General features: G+C 37.4%; 1 protein-coding gene across 6 annotated transcripts in view; it reads right to left on the reverse strand.

Annotated features, from left to right (window-relative positions):
• Window positions 1-3,031: 3,031 nt before the first annotated feature.
• The window catches only part of SNCA (synuclein alpha), a 124,105-nt gene continuing 103,171 nt past the window's right edge, over window positions 3,032-23,965 (reverse strand). For all 6 annotated transcript variants that reach the window (XM_037529562.2, XM_054687992.1, XM_037529564.2 and 3 more), the window contains exons 5-6: window positions 7,075-7,158; window positions 3,032-3,391 (exon numbers count right to left, since the gene is read on the reverse strand). In XM_037529562.2, coding sequence (XP_037385459.2) covers window positions 3,359-3,391; window positions 7,075-7,158 — 117 coding nt within the window. In that variant the 3' untranslated portion in view covers window positions 3,032-3,358. The remainder of the gene's footprint in view (window positions 3,392-7,074; window positions 7,159-23,965) is intronic.

Raw genomic sequence — 23,965 nt, forward strand, 5'->3', positions numbered from 1 at the left:
CATTACCATATAAAAATATAAACCCATAAAATGAAAGCTTGTTATAAAACATTAAGGCATTAATATTACTTACAAATATAAATGTCTCAATTTATGCTCTTACCTGTTTAATTCATTTATAAATTCAGTCACTAGATTACTAAATATGTATATAAACATCTTAGTTATACTTTATATTTTTGAGCCATTTAAATTATGTCATGTACCCATTATTCAACAGATAAAATGACAGCTATCTTTACTTTAGACTGCTGTTATTATATTAGCATTTTCTCTTCCAAAAATATAAATAACTTAATCATTAGGCTATGCATCATTTAGTTAAAAGGAATTATCAGGCAAAATTATACTAATTTCTCCTGGACTTAGGAATATTTATCTCTATAAATCACTTATTCTAGGCATAGACACCTGAAGAAAACTAGAAGTATACTAATAATTATATGTAGGAAAGTGAGGTTACTACCCCATGCCTTAGACTTCTGGGTGGTCCTCTTACATAGCTGGATGCCCTCACTCTGAGAGACAGTGTGGCCAAGGGGCTAAGATCAGAAAGACTCCAGATTGATACTGATATAGAATTCTTGGCTCTGCCACTTACTAGGGGTGTGGGAGAAATCTACTAGCCTGGGAATGCTTTAGTTTGCTCATTTGCAAAGTGAGGGTAATCAAGGAAATTGTAGGGCTGTTTGGAGAATTAAATGAGTTAATATAGATAAATAACATAATATCCATATTGAAACATGGCAGTCAACAAAGATCTGCAATTCCAATTGGAAAGGCAGTGCAAACAAGGACATGCAGGACTGGTGCACTTTTTCCCAAAACGGAAAAAAGGAAGAGTAGGATGAGCTCCTTCCAGATAAAAGCTGAACGTCATCTGTATGGGGACAGAGGAGTAGTCCACATTTTCAGTTAGATGTTTTTCTTTCTTAGCATGGATACAGACAGCCCTGTCTCTGAGAAATAATGGTTATCCTTGAAGGTGTGGGGTGTGTGTATGTGTTTCATCTAATAGTTCAACTGGAGAAGTCAGAGTATGAATATATTTGCATCTCATACTTGTGGGGAGCTTTTGAAAAATATCCAAGTGTAACATCAAACCACGTATTAGATTGTTGTGTTGACCCGTTTTGCATGTGAAACATGTGCATGTGAGACCATGAAGCATGTGAGATTGAATAACTGAGACTTGGATGAATACTATCTGCAAATAGAGCTAGTCCCAGACTAATGTTCAGGCCACTTGTCAGGGAATTGACTCCGAGTAGATGTGGGACAACCAGCCTTGGGCCCTTTGTATAAGTTTGTAAGTGCTTGGCCAACCTCAGCAGTCAAAATGTTTATCATCCCACGGTAGTTTCTATGCACATATTAATACAAAAATATTTGTACAAAGAAAATTTCAATTTCTCATGTTTTTTTCACTAGGAACACCTGTTTTACCTAAATCAAACAAGGGACCACTTCTCTTCAGTTTCAGACCACATAGGCACTTTACCACCCTTTAGTAGTCTCTTTCCAACTAGACAAAAAGGAAGTTTCTATGGTGACCATGCTTATGTTCATTCCTCCTTCCTTCCTTGCCAAGGCCCAATATACATCAAATTACTCATAATTACATAAAAGCTGCCTAGCACTTCTAGAATATCTCTTAAAACTATACTTTCTACTGGTGACTTTTTAAAATGCCATTTTCCTCATGAATTATTAAAGAAATAAAATAATTTTCAATTAATTTATATAGGGGTTTTCAGAGTCGAGCTTATGAAGAGTTCATGGATCTCCCCTGAATAGAAAAACCTTTCCTAAAGAAGTATCCTAGAATTAATATACTTGGCATATTTTAAAAGCATTCATGAGGTTTTTTATAAATCTAAACACTTGGCGTTTCTTAAGATGAGTCTCTGGTAGTTCCTGAGATGTTTAAAGGTATTTCCTGGGGGGAAATGATTTCTGATCTTTATTTTGAAAAGGAAATGTTGAAGTAAACAAAGTTCACCAGATTCCTTCGGAATCTTCAATGTGCTAATGGGTCTTATGAATAACTAAACAAGCTCATATCTTAGCTTTCTTCTCTGGGACCCACTTTTTCAGAACAGCCTTTTAACATACTGTTCAGGACCTGGACACTCGAGGGTCCTTGGAGTCTTTCAAGAATCTCATGAAGCACCAGAATGAAGCCAGTGACAAAGTTTATTAGGAAGCGGCCGACCGAACAGTGCAGAAGCAATGGACTGTTTCAGAAGGCGGGATGGCAGCACTCAGTACTAAAGCAGTAGGGCTTTTAAGGTTTTTCCTTGGTGGCTGGGGAAGGGTCCCTCTGAATTATGCCTACCTTGCTCTCATCACTCCTGCCAATTTTCCAATTAGGGACTAATTGGAACTGTCCTTCCCTCCTCCTTTTTGAGTGTGTGTAGATGAGTGGGAACTGTAGCTAAAAGATTCCTCTCAAGCCTCCCAGACCTGATCTTGTCCTTGAAACAGAGAGCCACAGCTCGAGTGTGGGATGGCAGAAATGCAGCTGTGCTCCCCTGGAGGGGGTGGGGGGACTGGGTGAGAGCCCTGTAGTGGAACAGCATCAGGCACAACAGAATATGCTTTGGGCAGGGTTGCTTCAGGCAATTCCAGAGTATGGGGTTAATATTCCATCTCCTTCTGTTTAAGTTCTGTAAATTTTAACTTCTTCCAATGGTTGTCAAGAACTTTATATCTAAGTTCATTGTGTCAATTCTTATTTCATGTGCTTTATAAGCATGATTTTATTATTAACATGAGATGGGATACCATAAAATATTTTTATATTAGAACATTTTATTTGCCACCATTTATATACAAGCACAATTTAATAAAACACATCACAAAACAGTAAGATTTCATAGTTACTATTTATAGGTGCATAGTTTCATGCTCACATGTCCTTAAATATTATTGTATATATTAACAAATTTCACAATACTTATTCTTAGACAGAAAGACTCATTAAAGGGCACCTAAAAATCTTACAGGATCATAAATCACAACTTCTCAACAACAGCAACAAAAATATAGTGAGGATTTAGAAATAAGTGGTAGTCACTTAGGTGTTTTTAATTTGTTTTAACATTTTAGATTTGATGCCACAATAGCCACAGCACACAAAGGATCCTGCTACCATATATTCACTTCAGTGATGGGGAAGCACCGAAATGCTGAGTGAGGGCAGGTACAGATTCTTCAATCACTGCTGATGGAAGACTTCAAAATACACTATAAAAACTTTGAGAAAATATCATGACTGGGCGCATTGGAACTAGGTACTTGTACAGGATGGAACATCTGTCAGCAGATCTCAGGAAATTGAGAGCAAAGATATTTCTTAGGCCTCAGGTTCGTAGTCTTGGTATCCTTCCTAATATTAGGAAAGTCAAAAAGACAACATGCAGCATTAGTGGAAGTGATCAGCATACAGGGCTTTACTGCAAATGAGATAGGCTGTGGCTCACCACTCTGAATAAATGTTACCTCATAGCTGTTCTGGAACTCTTCTGCTACTCTGAGATAATTTTATATTTTTAAAGTTTTTTTCTTGCTATCAAACATAAAAGTAATAATGTTGGTGGTCAGGGTAAGAGTCTCTATTCTGTTTCAGATGTGCCTTTTAACAATCATATAATCTAGATCTATAGATCAAATTAATTGGCCTATGTGGAGAGTGGGTAATGACTGAACTGCGAAACCAAATCAAGTGGCCTAGAAAATGTAATCCAGGGCTAAGATGCTATGATTCTAGAGAGAAACTAAGATGATTAAAAGGTTGTTATGTTTTCCTTCCTTTTATCCTCTTAATTGGAAATTTCACCTTCACCAACGGCTTCTATTATTTCTTCTATTCTAAAACCTGCACATCCCCATACAATATGTGGATAACATTTAATATGAAAATATGATCTTAAAAACATAATAAGATTAGCTCATCTAAATAACAGCTTCAGTAGTATCAGAATCCTGGTGAAAAACAAGCGTAGCTTCAGTAATTCAAGTTTGTTGATGAAGAAAAGACAAACTTCAATAGCAAAGTTGTAGTACTCCAGAATTTGTATTTTACCAATCTCTTTCACAATTTTCTCAGTTTCCTAAGCTTTATTCATATTTATTTTTTTCACTTTTATGAGGTATACTAGATATAACATTATATTGGACTTAGGTGTACAGCATAATTATATGATATTTGTGTGCATTAGAAATCACAACAAGTCTAGTTACTATCTGTTACAATACAAAATGCTTTTTAGAATTTACTTTCCTGGCAATTTTCAAGCAAGCTTTACAATATTATTGATAATAGTCACCATATTATATGTAACATTCCATGCCATTTATTTGATTACAGAAGTTTTTCTTGACCCACCTTCAGTCATTTCACCCACTTCAAAAACTCCCCTCCTCTGACAACCACCATTTTGCTATGAGTTTAGTTTGTTGTTTATTGTTCTTTTTTTTTTTGCCTTTTTAAGATCCTATAAGTGAAATCATATGGTATTTGTCATTATCTGAATAGTCATTATAATAACCTCAATATCTACCCATGTTGTTGCAAATGACAGGTTTTCATTCTTTGTGAAGGCTGAGTAGTATTTCATTGTGTATAATAGTGTGTGTGTGTGTGTATGTGTGTGTGAATGTGAATTATACCTTCATTTTTATCCATAAAGGGATACTCAGGTTGTTTTCAGTCTTGGCTACTGTAAGTAAAGTGGCAATTAACACCACTTTTCATTTGTATTTTAAATTCCTTCATATAATATCCAGGAGAATTGATGGGTCATACGGTATTTTATTTTTGTTTGAGGAGTCTCCATACTGTTTTCCACAGTGAATGCACCAAATTGTATTCCAACCAACAGTGCTTGAAGTGCCTTTTTCTTCACAGCCTCAACAACACTTCCTGTGCCTTTTTAATAACTGCCATCCTAACAGGTGTAAGGTGATATCTCATTGTGATTTTGAGTTGCAATTTCCAGATAATTAGTGAAGGAGGGAGGGTGAGGAACAGGTGGGTTTCTAGGACTTCTGAATTCTAGGGGAAGTAAATAGGCCTTTTTCAATAGAAGGAAGTAAGCAAAGATGGTGTCCCCTGCCTGAATTCCCTCCACCATCTCTAGATGTGTGGTAAATCTAAGGTTTGTGCCTCTTGAGGACTAAGGCTGTGATTTAGTAGGCTGTCTTCACAATGCCTGGGAGTATCATCTGCTAAAAACTGTCTTTCCAATTGTTACAGTCTTGTTGAAGTCCAGGAGTGCAAGTCTCACTGGCCCCCAGAGCCTGGCAATCAAGGGGCATTCCCTGCTGGACTACATCTATTCTTTGATTTTAGGAGATCAGCTGGAGAGCCTGGGGGCATGCTTGCCAGCTTCAGCAGAGCAGCAGGAGAGTGCTTTTTGTACAAATGCCTACTGACTTCAGGAGGGAACAGGGGAATTACGTGACCATTCATATTAGCAGCCTAAGATAGGGAGCAGGAGTGTGCTGTGACTACCTGTATTGAATAATTGCAGTCTTCAATAAGGTAGTAAGATAGTGCTGTGACCTTGGTGCACCTGCAGGCCTTAGCAAGACACTGTGAGTGTGCTATGTCCACATGTACCTGCCTGTACTAGCAAGCTAGAAGGAAAGTACAAAATGGTATCTGTCACACCTTTGTATCTGGAGAAAGTCCCAATTGTTCCCTGTCCCTCCAGTAGATACTTTAAGACTATCAAGTGTTTTCCTTTCAGATAATCTAGGTAGTTTTCTTTTCTTTAAAAGATTTATTTATTCATATAAGAACTGGGGTACAGGCCAGAGGTGTGGTGGGTGAGAGGATTCACCAGAGGCAAAGTGGGGAACAGAACAGGCAGACCGACGGAAATACACAGCTGAGGAGAGCAGTGGGCGAGGCAGGAGAGGTCTGTGGCACCATATGGCCAGGGTCTGCTGCTCCATGGCTGGGGATCCAACTCATGCCGCAGTGGCTGCGGATAGCCTCATAGGTTGTGTCTTAATCTCTTGCACCACCAGGGAGGCCCAATCTAGGTAGTTTTCAAACTACTTCTCTTGTGCTGGGCTCCAGTATGACTGAGACCACATGCAAGCATATTTTAAAAGAAGAATCTCAGTATCCTATAGTTCTTTGGGCCCCATGGATATAATCCTATTGGTTCTCTAAGCCAGGTATTTTGTAAGTTCATCTCTTTGTTGCAGATACATGGGCTGGGATATCCTCTGATATAGCATATATACCCTTTGCTACTCCAGGAGAAGATCCAGACTTAGGAGATTCTTCCCCATTGTGGTTCACTACACTAAATGGAGTTGTTTTGTATAGTGAGTCCCATCTATACCTCTCCTACCCATCCTGATGTGCTCTTTTTATCCTTTGTTGTGGAGAATAGTTTATCTAATTTTCAGAGGGGATTGTTTAATTTCTTCAGAAGAAATTGTTCTGTATGTCTTTTTGGTATTTCCATGGGAGGAGTTTAGCTCAGGATATCTCTATACTCCCATCTTGGACTCCCCCTCATATCATATGTAATTTCTCACTGCTCCTCAGAAACATTCATATGCATTTTCAAACCAGCAGCCTTGGCTTTGTATAGTCCCTTGTGCTAGTATGTCCTCCCTTCCATTAGTCCTGTCTACCAACCATATCAATGCCATTTTTTTTCTTGAAAAGTTTTGCCATACCTTTTGGCATTTAGTTGATTGTTTTAAATTCCCATTTTGGAATTTATTTAGAACATAAAGTTTCTAGTAATATTATTCTCTAATGCAGCAACCTTTTTCTGGAAAGTGCCAGTTACTAAATCTTTTATACTCTGTAGGCTACATATGGTCTCTGTTGCTGCTGCTACTCCTGGCTTTTCCTTTTTTTACAAATGTAAAAATATATGTCCTGGATCTGGCCAATTTGTATATCTAGAGAGTAAAGCATTCTTACTAAGGAAAAACATGAAAGAAAATATACCATTGAAAACTATTTTGCATGCATATTAGGAAGAACCAACTTGAACTCTGTAACTTTATTTTCTGAATCTTATGCATAGCAACTTTTACCTCAGAAGGCATTTCATAAGCCTCGCTGTCAGGATCCACAGGCATATCTTCCAGAATTCCTTCCTGTGGGACTCCCTCTTCATTCTAATATTTAAATGGGAAGCACAAAAAGCATATGACAAGGTACCATTTTTCACTTTTTAGAAACAAAACCTTGAAAACATCTTATATGCAATACTGGCAGAAAGATTGTAAAAATGGCACTTAGTACTACTGCCAGCATTCTAAACTCTATAATGCCTTTGGAAAAGCAAGCTGGAAGCATGTATTAAACCCCCAAAATGTACAAATATTTTGCCCAAGTAGTTCACTATCCAGAAAATAGTCCAAATATATTACCCAAAGATATTTTTCATAGATTCAATTACAGTGTTAAAATTTGTTCACATAAATATTCAATGAATGATGAAGAACTAATTATCCTTTAACTACTCAACAGATTATTGTGTAGACATGTATTACCATGACATACAACACAATGAGAACCTATTTATGATGGAATGTTTAGCAAGATATAAAGTGTTACATATATCGTGGACATACATAACATGTTTAGAATTCAGAGAAGGTAAAAAGATAGGAAAACACAACAAAATACTATATATATACACATATATACACACATATATATACACACACACACAAAATGCTATATACACACACATACACATACACACACATATAATCCCTACTATGAGTGTTATCTGTCTCTATTTGGAAAAGCAACATAAAGATTATGGTTAGCTAGAAAGTGAAAAAAGCAAGAAGAGAACAGATAGATATTCAAACAATGACTGAAAACATCCCAAACCCAAAGAAATAATCGAATACACAATTCCATGAAGTTAACAGAAAACACTTATCTAAACACAAATAGATCCACACTAAGACATATAATGGGAATAGCAAGAGACCAAGAAAAAGAAATAACATTAAAGGCAGTTTTTTGGGGCAGTAGGGGTGAGGGGTGGGGAAAGCAGGAAATACACTGAAGGAATCCTATCAAATTATCAGACTTCCTAGCAGAAACCTTACTGGCAAGGGAAGAGTGAAGTAACATATGCAAAGATATTAAAAAAAAAAAAAAGCCAGCCAAGAATCCTCTATTCCACAGTACTCTTTAAAATATTAGGAAAAATAACCTTTCCAAGACAAGTGAAAACTATTCATCAAAACTTGACCTCCCTTTAAAAAATGTTGAATAGAAAAACAAAAAGGGAGGGCCTCCCTGGTGGTGCAGTGGTGAACATAGCGCTGTGAAGCTGTCCGCAGCCTCTGTAGTGCCGGTTCGATCCCCACCGGCCGCAGATCAACCCACATGGCAAGCAGACCTCTCCTGTCTCACCCGCTGCTCCCCGCTGCAGTGTATTTTGGTCATTCTTCCTGTTCTGTTCCCCACTCTGTCTCTGGTGGATCCTCTCACCCACCCGCGCATCTGGCCTATACCTCAGTTCTTGTATAAATAAAATAAATAAATAAATAAATAAATAAATAAATAAATATATATATATATATATATATATTTTTTTGGTGGGACCCTCGCCGGCGGCCGGGGAACGAACCAGCGCTGCAGAGGCTGCGGGAAGCCTCGCAGCCCAGCGCTCAACCGCTGCGCCACCGGGGGAGGCCCTAAATAAAATAAATCTTAAAAAAAAAAAGAAAAAGAAAAAGGGAAAGGTCACAAAAACAACTGAATTAAGAAACATAAAACAAAAGATAAAACAATAGTGGCAAGCCCTCATGTATCAATAACAACCCTAGATATAAATGGACTGAAACCACCCATCAAAAACAGGTGAGATGTTAAAATAATAAAGTCAAACATGTATTTAAAATAAAGTGATGTAAATTGATACGCTAAGTCAATGGGTAATTTAAAAAGACAGGAACTCAGATAAGAGACTTATAGCCAAAAAAAGAGAGAAAGATGGAACATTATATCACGATAAAGGGATCGATAAAGATAGAGATCGATAAAGACAGAGATCAATACAAGAGGAGATAATACATATGCACCCAGAATAGGCAGACCAAAAGGGAGACACTGTCAGCAGCGAAGTAATGGGGATAGAGATCTTCACACCACACTTACAGTAGACAGCAGTAAACAGATCATCCAGAGAGAAACTTAGCAAGGTAGTTTCACTGGTATGAAAAATATAGAGAAATCAACAAAGGATCAGACAACAACAAACTGTAAGCCTGATCCTTAAATGCAGACTATAGACCTGAGACATTAAGAAAGGGAGTGAAGCCAGTGTGTGCTTAATTTAAGCTGTAAAAAGGAATTCACAGACTTTCAGATAAGTAAACAGAGAGAAGTGAACTTTATTCAAGGAAGTGAGAAAAGTTTATTTAGAGGAAAAAGAACAAAGGCAAAGACTCCAAGCAGCACTGCCAAGGAGGGGCAAAAGATGCCATTATCGGCCTGTGTCTAGGGGATATTTAAACTTTTTTTCTTCCTACTAAAATCTCATCATCCTATATTGTGACAGGCTCTTTCACCTCGTCCCAGCTCTTAGAGTTTACCTCCCCTGTCCACGGTCTTATTCTCTCAAGTTTTACTGTCTTTGTTTAGTCCTCCTGGACTTTCTGACCTCATCTCTGGAGTGTGTTTTTGGTGAGCACTGCTTACACTGTTCTTTATCTCAGAACTCTCCTTAACACTCCCGAAGTCCCTGCCTGCACTGTCCCTGAAGCTGCCTAATTAACCCTAACTTGTCCTGGGACTCAGGAGGCAAGAGGGAGAGAGAGAGAGTAGAAAAGGGGGGGGGGGGTCGAGCACAATGGACTATGATGAAAGACTATGGGTCCTTTGATGGTGGGAAAACTATGGTGAAACCTAAAGGCAGAAATCCTATATTGCAAAAAAATACGCAAGGGTGATAACCAACTAACTAAATAGTGAATCAATGAAGTCAAAGTAAAGAAAGTTATGGCCTTAACTGACAAATCAGATGAAATAGTCTTAATAGATATTTAACAAATACTCCATTCTAAAGCAAAAGCACACACAGTCTTTTCAATTCTCAAGGATGAACCATATGTTGGAACATAAAACATGTCACAATGAATTTATGAAAACTGAAATATCAAGCTTCTTTTTGAATCATGATGGTGTAAACTAGAAATCAACTGAAAAAAGAAAGGGGGAAATAACAAACACATGGAGAATAAACCGAATATTACCAAACAATGTTCAAAATCACTTATTTTTAGGGGTCTCCCCGATGGCACAGCAAAGACCTCTCCTGTCACACCCGCTGCTCCCCTCAGCAGTGCTTTCAGTGCGTCTACCTGTTCTGCTTCCCACTCTGTCTCTGGTAAATCCTCTCACCCTCCTGTGCCTCTGGCCTGTACCTCAGCTATTGTATAGATAAAAAATAAATCTTAAAAAAAAAAAATCACTTAGTTTTAAAGAAATACATATTGAGATCACAATGAGATATTTCACACCCGTGAATGACCCATATAGAAAAGATCAGAAACAGCAAGTTCTGGCAAGGGTGTGGAGAAAAGGGAACCCACAAACACTACTGGGGGAATCCAAACTAGTCCAGCCCATATGGAAAGCAGTATGGACCTCGGAATATTAAAATCTCAAAACATTAAACACTCAAAACATAAAAAATGGATCTGCCTTTTGACCTATTAATTCCACTCCTAGGCATCTACCCCCAAATTCAAAAACTCTAATTTGAAAGGAAATTTTCACTCCCACGTTTATTGCAGTACTGTTTACTATAAATTATGGAAACAACCTAAGTGCTACAGAAAAGATGAGTGGATCAAAAAGATGTGGTATAAAAAATATACAGTGATCAAATGTGTAATATTATTGATCAAAAATTGATAAATTCATGCCATTTGTGGATGAAGCTGGAAGGGAAAATGCCAAGTAAAATATGTCAGGAGAAAGATAAATACTGAATGGTGTCAGGGATATGTGGAATATAAACTAACTAAACCAATACTCATATAAAGATGAGCTTAAAATCTAACCCTTGATAGCTGACTGCAGTACTGAAGCACTAGGAGGAAGAGGGGGAAGGGAGCTGTTTGAACAAAGAGAGATGAAAGCACAATGGTTTAAAATGGTAACACTTTTTGTTTCAATGAAATCAATAATTTCCTGGATGTTTAACAACTATCACCGTGTCACAAGAAGAGACATAAACTTCCAGAAACCTTTACTCACTACAGAAATAAATATGTTGCTTTCACAAATCTGACTGCTAAACTTTTATGGTTTCTTCTTTACAAAATGAAATTATTGATGTCATTGAAACAAAATCTTATTTTAGTAAGAAATTATCATCATGATCTTTAACTGTATTCTATTACATGAACTGGAGAGAGCACGCAGAACTCCTGTGAGGGAGACGCTACTGATATTTCCTCAAGGTAATTTGGTGTTAGGTTTAGAATTATAGTGGTGCCAGTGACTCAGACTCTGTTCCATTAACCACCATCCTTGGTTTCATCCCCAAGAGTTTTGACATTTGAAATGTGTACTTTAATTGAATTATCTATAGATTTCAGTAACCAAGAAATAGGGTATTATATCACATCATTGACTATGCTGTCTTTTCCTGGTAAGTGAATTTATCACAGTTTGACTGCAGAAACCCATAAAGGAAGTTAATTCACAGAACTGCATATTTTATGGGGCTATTACATATTTTATACCATAAGAGTTTATCAGGAAGGGAAAGAACAAAAATGACAATTTTCTTCATCAAAATTCTGTGATGAGCAACCTAATGTGTGTGGGGAAAATAAACAAACACCTGAAGGGCATGACTAGGGAAACCAGTGAGGATCAGAGAACTCTTGGGGATGAAATGGCAGTATAAAAGATAAGCACCCCACATCTTTAAGAACAGGAATAGGTAAAATTCAATTTACTACTTTCTACCCAGAACTGTAATATAACTTCATCATCTACCCTGTCCTTCACTTATATCCTATTGTCCCTAAATTTTTACTTGAGGTTTGCTACACAGTGATCAGAATAAGATACTACAGGATGAGAAAGGCACAGCAAAGGTAGGTGAGGGGTTAGATTATGGAGGCAATAAAATAGAATTGACCAGGAAAAAATGTAATCTCAGGAAAACCACGAACATGTATCTTACCTTTTCTATACAAATTTTACCTTAAGGTAAACAAATAGTTGATGAGTGCAAGTTTTTTTTTTTTTTAAATAAATTTCATTTTCTAAGAATCAGTATCAATTCTTAACAAAGAATTTAGGCAATAAAACAATGAATTCTAAAATGATATGAAGAAATATAATCACATATTATATGATTCTGATGGAAGAATATATGGCCACATGTAAAATATCTTTGCCAAACATTTTGATTTGATTCAAATCTATCACCAGATCTGACGTTTTATTACTAATATAAGGGATTGAAAGAACAAGTTCACATCATTGGATGCAGTGAGGCAATTCATGATTGTGGGAAATTAGGCAGGACAAACAACATAGCGACTTGAGCAAGTAAAGTACAAGGGAAACATAAGTTTTGGGGAATTTATATATTAAAGTAGACTTAACCACACATCAGAAAAATTGCAACATAAAAACCTTATTCTCATTTGGATCCTGATATAAGCAAATAGAAAGTAAATATTATATATAGTTGGGAAATTTGAACACTGACTGCATATTTGACTAAAGTTATTCTTTTTTTAGGTATGGTAATATAATGGAGTTTTGAATTTAAAAAGATTCCTTAACTTCAAACAATTAAATGATCAAGTGTTTTCAGGTCAAATAAAATATCAAGGTGTTTGCTTTGAATTTATCCAGATTTGGGTGGAACAAACAAGTGTAGAAGAAACAAGAGTTTGGAGGTTGATGATTGGTTTCATACGAATGGGAGCAGAATATGCCACCCAAAAATATGCTATTTTGGCAAGTAGTTTATTTTGAGCAGAGGACAATGAAGGTTCAATGTAAGCAGCATTATTATAGGAGGGCTGTACTAAATAAGTTTAAAATATACATATGTGTGTATATATATATTTACCTATATGATATGGCAAACACCTGATTGTCAAACATCTGTTCTTCTCATCTTCCTGTGAATTTCCTTCGTTCCCTTTGAAGGCCCGGGTTCCCCCTTAGCTCAGAGTAGGAAATTAGCCTTAATTGCCAGACTGCTTTTGAGTTCTCTGTTTTTGTGTGGCTTCCATATGTACAAATTTAAATTTTTTTCTCCTTTTAATCTGTCTTATGTCACTTTAACTATTAGACCGGCCAAAGGGCCCAGAAGTAAATGGAAAAATTTTCCATAACTACACAAATGTTTGCAATTTTTCATAACAAGTTTTTAAAATTATATAGCTTCATTTCAGTTGTTACCGTCTATATGATATAATGTTTCAGCTCCATAATCTTAACATATCTTAAAACATACTAAAATATTTGGCAGCTATTTTAAGGGAGACTATAACAAACACTTTACATAATTACCAGGTATAATTTTATCCCAAAGCCTTTATATTTACTCTTATTCATCTATTTCTAAAATAAAGATTCTCTACAGTGATTTCAATAAACTTTAATTCCATCTTAGAACATTGCCTAATTATGTATTGAATTCTACCAAAAAAGGATCATTAAAACCTGTATTTTATGACTATTAAGGTCTTGTTTTCAAAATACAATCATATTTGAAAATATGAAGTACAGATTCTATTTATTTTCACTATGGCTATGACTGACCTCTCTCATCCTAAAAATCAAACTCCAGTTGTTTTAAAATGAACCTGTAATGTCAAATAATCGATATTGAACCCAATACTAATGTATACATTTTTTAGCTGGATGTTCTCCATAAAACAAATCACCAGAGGGGGCTTAATGTTAATACTTTATTGGGAATTACAATGCATGGAAGTGAAAGTGAGTGAAAAGGAAAGCAAGACAAGGAGGGATGGGAAGTAATATCCTGTGGACAGAGACACATGTGCTCACTAAGCTTTAGGGAAGGGGGTGGCAGTCACCCAACATGTTGTTACATCCTGAGCAAGTTGGTGGCAACTTCCCTGACTGGCAATACCACCCACAACCTTGCTATGACTGTGTGAGGTGATAATTGCCTATATTTTTACTTTATTTTAAAAAATATATTATTTATGCATACAAGAGCTGGAGGTGTGGGATTCAACAGAGACAGGGTGGGGAACAGAACAGGCACATCTATTGAAATACACTGCTGAGGGGAGCAGTGGGCGAAACAGGAGAGGTCTGCTGTGCCATGTGTATCACTTCCCTGGCCAGGGATTGAACTTTTGCTGCAGTGGTTGCAGATTGCTTCATAGTGCTGTGACTTAACTCCTTGCACCACGGGGGAGGCCCCAATTGCCTGTATTTTTAACTTTCATATTTAGAAAACAAAATGGAACCTATTTCCTTGATCAAACATTTTAAAAATTAACTCAAATTTCATTAACTTTGCTTAGATTTAGATTTGTCATTAATGTCTTATATTGTTGTTAGCAATATTATCTTTATCAACGTAGTTACCTTATATACATATTATTTTGTGTTTTAAACTATATTATATTTAGGTATATATTAATACTCTAAAACAAAATTAGTTACGCTCAATTGTATGACATATAATTTGTCATATATTTAATCTTACATACAATAAAAACTGCTTCCTAAAACCACACTTTCAAGCAAAACCTACAATTATCTAAGAGGTCCTGTTAAAAATGCTTCTAGGTCCCTGTGAATTTGTCTGATTATTTTCTTTGGAAACCACTATCTAACCAATTGTTTATAACCTTTGTGGCATCACTTGGTACAGAGTATACCAATGTACTTGCCAGTGTCAATACATTAAAAAAAAGTCTCCTTTTGAAATTTATGGAAGATTCTTGGCAAAAGATCAGTGTTTTTCTGAAGAGACTGAGAACCAACACACAGTGATTTTATCCACTACCTGGTGTCTATGCTTTAAATACTCAAAGCTACAGAAGCTCTCTTCCCCACTGCTTTTATCCTGAAAGATATTTTGGACCGAATCATTATTTTGCTGCATGTTGGAATAATGTTAATTAACCCTAAATAACTCAACCATTCAAACAATGGGGCTGGAGAAATTAGTAACCATAAAAGATAAAGGAAGACACTAAAGAAAGAGCTCTAACTTAAGAGGGAAAATAGATTCAACTCACTACTTATCATAAAACATACAGTGATTCTGATATAAAATCAAGCTCAGAATGCCTGTTAAAGTAAAAATGTCACATTTTTAAAAAAATTACCTATACACCCATCTCAAAAATGGGAGTATATAATGTGAATATATAAATAGTGCACTTTGCCAAGAGAAGTGCCTTCCATTTTATTGGGAAAATTTAAAAATGAAGTAGGGAAATGAGAATTTTGTTTAAAAATAAGTTAAAGAAATATTACATATATTCATTTTTTATTGCCAATTATTTCTAATAATATTATTTGGTTTAGGAACTAAAGAGGATCTGATTCAACAGCAGATTAAGTTCAATTGTCTTTAATAAAAATTTTTACAGAAACAAATTGAATTAAAAAAATACTTTGCATAACATTAATCTTTAAAACCAAAACAGAAGGTCTCCCTGGGGGTGTAGGAGATTGAGCGCCGCACTGTGAAGCTGTCCGCAGCTTCTGCACCACGGGTTCGATCCCAGCCAGCCCGCGAGAACCCCACATGGCAAAGCAGACTCGTCCGTTGCTCCCCTCAGCAGTGTATTTCAGTCACTCTGCCTGTTCTATTCCCCGCTCTGTCTCTGATGAATCCTCTCACCATCCTGCACATCTGGCCTGTACCTTGGTTCTTGTATAAATAAATAAATCTTAAAAAAAAACAAACAAACAAGAAAACCACTACATTTTGTCTTAATATTATTTACAAGAAATTTAAAAATATAAATGATTATATTTATCACTGGAAGACTGTAAACAGTGTTTAAATGCATTCAAGTAATTATATGTTATGACAGGAGACATCAAGGAAACTGGCATCTTCTGCTGTAACCTAACACTGAAAGAAAATCAGAGACATTTAGTGAAGACTATATCTGTTTCCATCTATTAATGGATAAGTTAAAATTCATTTTTATTTTCGAATAAACTACAGTTATGATTTAGATCTAGGGCAGAATTAAAGTGACATAAAGACTTGGTCCTTGGGCCTCCCTGGTGGTGCAGAGTGTTGAGCACAGTGCTGTGAAGCTGTCCTCAGCCTCTCAGTGTGGGTTCGATTCCTTGCCGGCCAGGGAGCTACCCACATGGCACAGCAGACCTCTCCTGTCTTGCCTGCTGCTCTACCCAGCAGTGTACTTCGGTCAATGGGCCTGTTCTGTTCCCCACTCTGTTTCTGGTGAATCCTCTTACCCTCCCATTCCTCTGGCCTATACCCCAGCTATTGTATAAATAAAAATAAATAAATAAATAAATCTTAAAAAAAAAGGACTTGGTGCAATCAATGCTCCATCCCTTTAAGAATGCATCAAATTTGGCAGGCCAGCATTCACAGAAATCTGCTACTAGAAGCCTTGTGTTTGAAACTCTTCAGGCTAAACTCTTTCAAGGTAATTATGTGAAGAAATACAAAGGCTTACATTATTTGTGTAATTAGACAGACGTGAAAAAGACAGGGTAAATGGAAGGGGAAGGCATCAGTAGGAGTTAAAGGGCAATAGGTCTAGTACAGATAAGGCTATCATTATATTTTTTTTAAAGATTTATTTATTTATGCATTGTAGGCTAAGTAAATGAAATCAAGCTTTTCTGCCCTCCTGCCATTAGGATAGATGATGGATCCTTGTGGCCCTGAATGCAGGCCTGATGGCTGGCACCTGGAATAGGGTGTGAGCATATGTAAATGAAATTCACCTGGGCTGAGAGACTGGTCTTATAAGGGCAGCCTCACGGGGACACCAACAGAGCAAAAAGAGTGAAAGACAGCTTCCAGCAGAACAACAGCAAAAGGAGCAGAGAAGTAAAGACCACGAAAGAACACCGGAGAGCCCAGAAAGTGTGAAGACTTGCTGGGGGCTGGGAGGCCTTCCAGCCCAGCACCCCTGCCTGCTGTGTACCTGTTAAATCCTAATAAAAGCCTGCAGAAGCCACCGAGGGCTCTAGGACTCCTCCTTCACCCATCTGCTCGAATCATAGAGAGCCTGCTATGTCCCTTCCTGTCCCTACATGCATACAAGAGCTGGGGTACAGGCCAGAGATGCAGGGGAGTGAGAGGATCCAACAGAGACAGAGTGGGGAACAGAACAGGCAGGCTGACTGAAATACACTGCTGAGGGGAGCAGCGAGACAGGAGAGGTCTGCCTTGCCATGTGGGTTTCTCCCTGGCCGGCCAGGGATCGAACTCATGATGCAGAGGCTGTGGAATGCTTCATAGTGCAGTGCTTAACCACTTGAGCCACCAGGGAGGCCCTATCACTACATTATTTTGAAATATTTTACACTGCTATTTTAGTAGTACAGTATTTTAGATTCAGTTGCTTAACTTTTTAATAAGATTAAAAAATAGTTCAAATTCTGATAGCATCTTCTTGTGCTTTAGATGTCTTCCTCCATAATTTTTCTATCAACAATTACTATTCACTTATCCAAGATATGTTCTCGGACTTGGGAACACACACACACACATAAAATAGGACACAGGTTATCTCTGGGCCTACTTCTGGGACCATTTTGAATCTCCTATTTAAAAAGTGCAACTATAGCAGATGATTTTCATTATAAATTGCATATGCCACATGTTATGCCAGCAAGGCACAGAGCAGGTTCTCCATGGATCCAGGCAGACAGGTAAAGGAGAGTCCTGGAGCCCTCAGCAGCTTTTTCAGGCTTTTAATGATCTTTACACCATTTGTAATGAGGCAACCAGGTGCAGGGCAAGCAGGGGAGCTGGGAAGCAGGGGGCGGGAGGCTGGCAAATGAACAAAGCAATTTACAAACATACTATAAATAGTTCATACTTTTTAGAGAATCATCTCAAATTAAAATTACAAATATATTTTAATTAAATTATATTATTAGAGCAATCAGTTTTACCTGGAAATGAATTGTATTTAGAAGTCATTCATGCTCAACTTTAGATAATCTATTAGTAGATAATTAATTTTCTTGCTATTTGCCCATTTTGTTATTCTTGGTAATTCAGAGAAGGACAGTGTAGGGTAAGGAAAAATGTCAGGCTTTTCTGCCCTCCCGCCATCAGGATAGATGATGGATCCTTGCGGTCCTGAATGCATGCCTGATGGCGGGCACCTGGAGTAGGGTGTGGGCATAGGTAGGTGGGATTCAACTAGGCTGAGACTGCTTTTTTAGGGCGGCGTCACGGGGACGCCAGAAGAAGCCGAAAGAGAAGCAAGAGCAGGAGATGCAGAGCCATAGGAAGAGGAGAGAGTATGTGAGAGAAGGTCGGAGAGCCCAGAGTGAAGACTTGCTGGGGGCTGGGATGCCTGCCAGCTCCCCAGCGCCCCAGAGCCCCTGCCTGCTGTGTACCTGGTAAATCTAAATAAAAAACCTGCAAAAGCCACTGAGGACTCTGACTCCTCCTTTACCTGGTCCGCTAGATCAGAAAACCTGCACTGTGTCCTGTCCTGCCTCTACAGACAGAAGGACAAAAGGAACATATAAAATGAAAACTAGTTTATCTGACTTCTTTAAATGGAGTGGAGGAAAGAGTAAAGTTAAATTAAAATCTGCTTCTATTTAATTACATTAAATCTTCCTTGGGATTAATTTTGGGTGCTATTTATTAGTAATAACCCTGAATCTAGTTTTAAATACATTCAACTTTAAATAACAAAATAGCTGGTCTGTAAATAAGGAATTAGTGTGAAATAATTTTCAGAAGAAATTTGCATTATATGGCAGAGGCAGTATCCTATATTAAATCCTTATTTTCCTTGTTAAACATAACAAGCAGCACAGTGACTGCAGTATTTATGACAGTGCCATGTAATTAGCTGACTCATCTAATAAGACTTTAAAACAGAGAAACTATTGCCAGTTTTCTTCCCCTGTTACTTATAGACCTAGCTTTAAATACTAATATAAACTGGAAGTCTGTGAATACACTATTTTCAATTGCCATATTTAAAGATTAATCCCTAATGAAAAAATGCTATGTTTAAATATATATTTAAATATGTTTATCATTTTAAGTTGCATGGATAATTTTTGAAGAACAGCATGTTGGATAGTGATTGAGAAATAAATCATCAAAGTGAAAGTGGGTCAGCCTGAGAAAAATCTACGCTGAGTTTAGAAGCAGGCAGTTAATTTCAATGCAAAAGCATTTATATTTGGAGGCAAATCTTAAACTAGCAACTGGGTGAGGAATCAGCTGGGAGTGGAATCAGCTGGGAGTGAAATCAGCTGGGAGTGAATAGGTTTTGACAAAAAAAGATAGGAAGTCTGCTTCTATATTTTAGGGAAGCTAGGGAAAGCTGAAAGGCTTCTTGGAAAGAGGAAACCTGCTATTAAGATCTTAGTGAGCCAAGGTCCAGGTGTTTGCTTTCAAAAATGAGTGAGGTGCTCTGCCTGGTGGTCTCAGCACTATCAAAATATTGCTAGATACTGCGAACTGAGTTAGATCCCTGGCCAGGTAGCTAACCAACATGGTGCAGCAGACCTCTCCTGTTTCACCTGCTGCATCCCTCAACATTGTATTTCAGTAGATTCAGCTGTTCTGCTCCCCAGTTTGTCTCTGGAGAATCCTCTCACCCTCTGCACCTCTGGCCTACACCCTAGTTCTTGTATGCATAAATAAAAAATAAATCCTTTAAAAACGGGTGAGGAAAGTGGTTTTAATATCTGATGAGTAGAAAACGCTTAGACAAAACAAACTGTTCATACTTCAAAAGGGTGGCTAGAAGTTACAGGGATCTAAAGCACACAGTGAAGGCAATAGCTTCAACATCAGTGGGTATGAAACCAAGGAAATGAAACTTCAAGAGCAAGATACAGCTGTGTCATCATTCACAAGATTAAACACTAGGAAAGAGAGCCTCCCTGGTGGGGTAGGCAGTTGAGCACAGCGCTGTGAGGCTGTCCGCAGCCTCTGCAATGCCGGTTCAATCCCCGCCAGCCTCAGAGCCACCCATATGGTGAGCAGACCTCTCCTGTCTCGCCTGCTGCTCCCCTCAGCAGTGTATTTTGTAGGTCTGTCTGTTCTGTTCCCCACTTGGTCTCTGGTGAATCCTCTCACCCTCCCGCGCATCTGGCCTATAACCCAGCACTTGTATAAATAAAAAATAAATCTTAAAAAAAAAAAAAAAAAACACTAGGAAAGACTATAAGGGAAGTCAGGGCAGGAAAATGATACAAACCAGTGTGGTAACCTGAGGTTCTGCAGTTTCCATCTGCTATAAGAGATGCCAGTCAAGTTTGAAGGGTTTTCAACATCTGGAAGGAAAACTCCAAGTGGATCAGCCTTCAGGTTGGAATATAATTGACATCTATGACAGATAGGGGAACAGTGCCCCACAGAGCATTGCCTTCAATTTCAACAAGTGGAAACTATTTCACACTGTGTATTCTATAGGCTGTGGTTGTTACTTTTTTTTGATTATTAAGAAACATTTCCCTCTGAGAACCTCTATGTATGTCTCAACAGATCTGAGGTAAAAGAGAACCTACTTACAAATTTATCAAGAAAGATAATGCAGAGGTTTATACTTTGGTTATCCAAATGTAGTATTATTAAAGTGCTTAATTTTCCATCTTACTCTGACTTGGGATAACAATAGCAAATTTTATTTAGTGCTTACTCTGTGTTCATACTTTTCCAAGAGATCACAAGAATTATTTGAGTTAAAAAATGATAAAGTACTATTTCTATTTTATCTAAGAATGAACAGAGATAAGTAATCTGGCTAAAGAGTTCACACTCTTAGCTATGATATAATGCTATTTGTCAAAGTTCTTGGAAAAAAAAATTCCTATTCACTAAAGCATTAAGTTGAGCTGTTGTTGAAGATGAAATTGAGTTTCAAGACATTAACAATCTCAAAATGCTACCTAAAATATCTTATGATTAAATGTCTGACTCAACTGCTACTAAGAAGTTTGTCACTGTATCAGAAAAAAAAAAACCTGAAAGAATTGATATATCCTATATGTAATACATTTATAAAAGTAAAAACAGAATTTTATTTATTAAATATACAGACCAGACTTTAAGTGATTAACTCTTTAATGCTTATTATGAATTCAATGCATGGCATTTTTCTGCTAATTTTAGACATCTTCAGTAGAGTGTGCAGTAGTGTGTTGTGATAGGATAAAGATGAAAAAATTACTAGGTTTAAAGTGTTTATTTTTTCCCACTGTATGTGGCACAGAAACTACAGCTTTTTAAAATGATTTGAACATCTGAGTTTCTTTGTTCATACCTTTTGACCAACTATAAAGCTTTTGCCTGTATCATCATTTTTATCTTCTTTAGTTTTATACTGGAAATGGTCATCTCTCCCAGTCCCGAAATAGTTCATTTTTTTAATCACAATAAAGTATAATGATCCATTAAGTGATTGGAAGCAGATATTATATATATATTTTTTAAAGATTTATTTATTTATACAAGCACTGGGTACAGTCAGAAGCACAGAGGTTGAGAATTCACGAGAGCCAGAGCGGGGAACAGAACAGGCAGACTGAAGAAATACACTGCTGAGGGGAGCAGCAGGCATGACAGGAGAGGTCTGCACGCCATGTGGGACCCTCGCCGGCGACCGTGAATGGAACCGGTGCTGCAGAGGCTGCGGGCAGCTTGGCAGCCCAGTGCTCAACTGCTGCACCACCAGGGGAGGCCCAGAGGCAGATATTATATTGACTCATAACTTTTTTTTTCATCCTGCCAACCTTATCCTATAGACACTGAAAATATTATTTCCTTATCACAATAAATATATTTTGTTTTGTCTAATATCTTCTTTAATCTCTAAAAGTTCTATTTGTGTTATTTTAATTACTTTTAAAGCCCCCATTATTCCTGGATTACATTATTGGACTCTTAATAAATCAACATAGAGTTCTGTATTTAATTTTTTGAACAATTCTCCCTTTATATATTTTTTTATCTATATCTCCTTTTGGTGTTCATTTAGTGGAAATGCCTGGGTACTGTATCAGAGGAAGTAAAACAGATAACTTAGAAAATATTCTGCATTTAATTGCTGCAACTGTCTATGATTGCAAAAAGTAGTGGGGTAAGTGGGAGCCTTGTGAGTGTAAATGCGTATAGGGGCGGGGTAACTATATTTTGGGGATGCTTCCTAATTCTATCACTGTTGACAGAATCTGAATACTTTGTGTCATAGCCTTTACCTACAATTATTTTATATACTATCTTTTGTTTAGAAGTCCAGGGGAAAATATGCCATTAAGGTGTTTGGTGGCAGGTTGACCTGATGACAGGGGTCTCGATGAGATCTTGAGCAATTTAGATATCTAAATTGGAAAGTAACAAAACAGTTTTCTCATATTGTTGCTGAATTATATATACATAGAAAGACACACATAAGACCAGTAAACTCATAATAGCAAATATTTACTGAGCACCTGTTGTGTGTTAGATTCACTTATGCAGTTTGTTATCTATGTATCCCGATAAAGTATATACTGTCTGAAAGCATAATACCAATCAATCACTGTTGCATTTTCATCTTATTTTAATTTTATTTTAAAACAACCTTTTCTAGAAAATGGTTGAAACAACAAACTTTTAACAATGGGAACTTTTGCTCTATTTCATTGGCCATTTACATTTGACTGTCCAGTGAGCCTCAGTGTTTTGTCTTTCTCAAACTGATGCAGAGATCCTCCTTGTTTTCTTTCACTCATCTGCCTAGGAGTGCATTTGAAAACTTTTAGAACTAAATGATAGATGGGCCTTTGTGTTTGCCAAATACCCTAAAAAGCAAAGACTGAGGAGTACAGCCAAAATGGCAACAAAGTCAAGATACAGGACTTACCTCCTCTACATATTTACAACCAAATTACAACTAAGCAAAGAGAATGAATAATGAACACAATGCTTATTGCATGCATCAGGAACAATGGGATGCAGAGAGGGTCTGGGGGGTGGAACTGTAATTAAATTGTGTTAGCATACAAAGAGAGAGACGCAGATGCCATATAGAGGCTCTCTGCAGTAGTTAACTCCTGAGCACATGTCTACTTTGGAGGATTTAAAACCTGGGGACTATTTTGGAGAAGGTGCAGAGTCAATGTGTAGAAGGAGAGTGCAGCACTAGAGAACTATAGCAGTAAAAATACAGAATAGTGATAAGCTTGAACCCATGACGCCCGAACAAGAGGCACAGCTGGCAGGGAAAGCCAGACTGCACCACCTGTGTCTCCTTACAGCAGTGGCTGCTATTTGCAGCTGGCAGTTATTATAAGTGAAACATCTGTGTTATAGCCTCCAGGGCCAAAGCCAATGAAACAACCAAAAAGTGTCATTAGCCAGTGTTTGAAAACCTTTATCTGAACAAGTGTCCCAGGGTAAGGATCCTATTTAAAAAGCAAAAAGAACAATTCCCAACTGTGATCCTGTATCAGCATTAATCCCCATCCAAAGCTACATCAATTGCTCAACACAAAGTTGAGGTTGATGCTGGCAGGAGATTGTTGAGCTATTTTGGCTGAGTTGGCAAAAGGGAGGTTACTGTGGATCCCTACAACGCAGCTAAGGTACCTAGTGGTTTCATTCATTTGTGGGATAAAAATAACCAAAGAAAACAAGCTGGCAAACACAACAAAAATAACTCATAGGTCTGAAAAATATAGTGCTTAATAGAGTGGTGAGGGGAGGATGAGAGAGTGAGAGAAGGAGTAGCAGGTGTAAAA

This window comes from Talpa occidentalis, unplaced genomic scaffold (genome assembly GCF_014898055.3).
Source record: "Talpa occidentalis isolate TD23 unplaced genomic scaffold, MPIMG_talOcc4v2.1 talOcc4.6, whole genome shotgun sequence".
Lineage (NCBI taxonomy): Eukaryota > Metazoa > Chordata > Mammalia > Eulipotyphla > Talpidae > Talpa > Talpa occidentalis.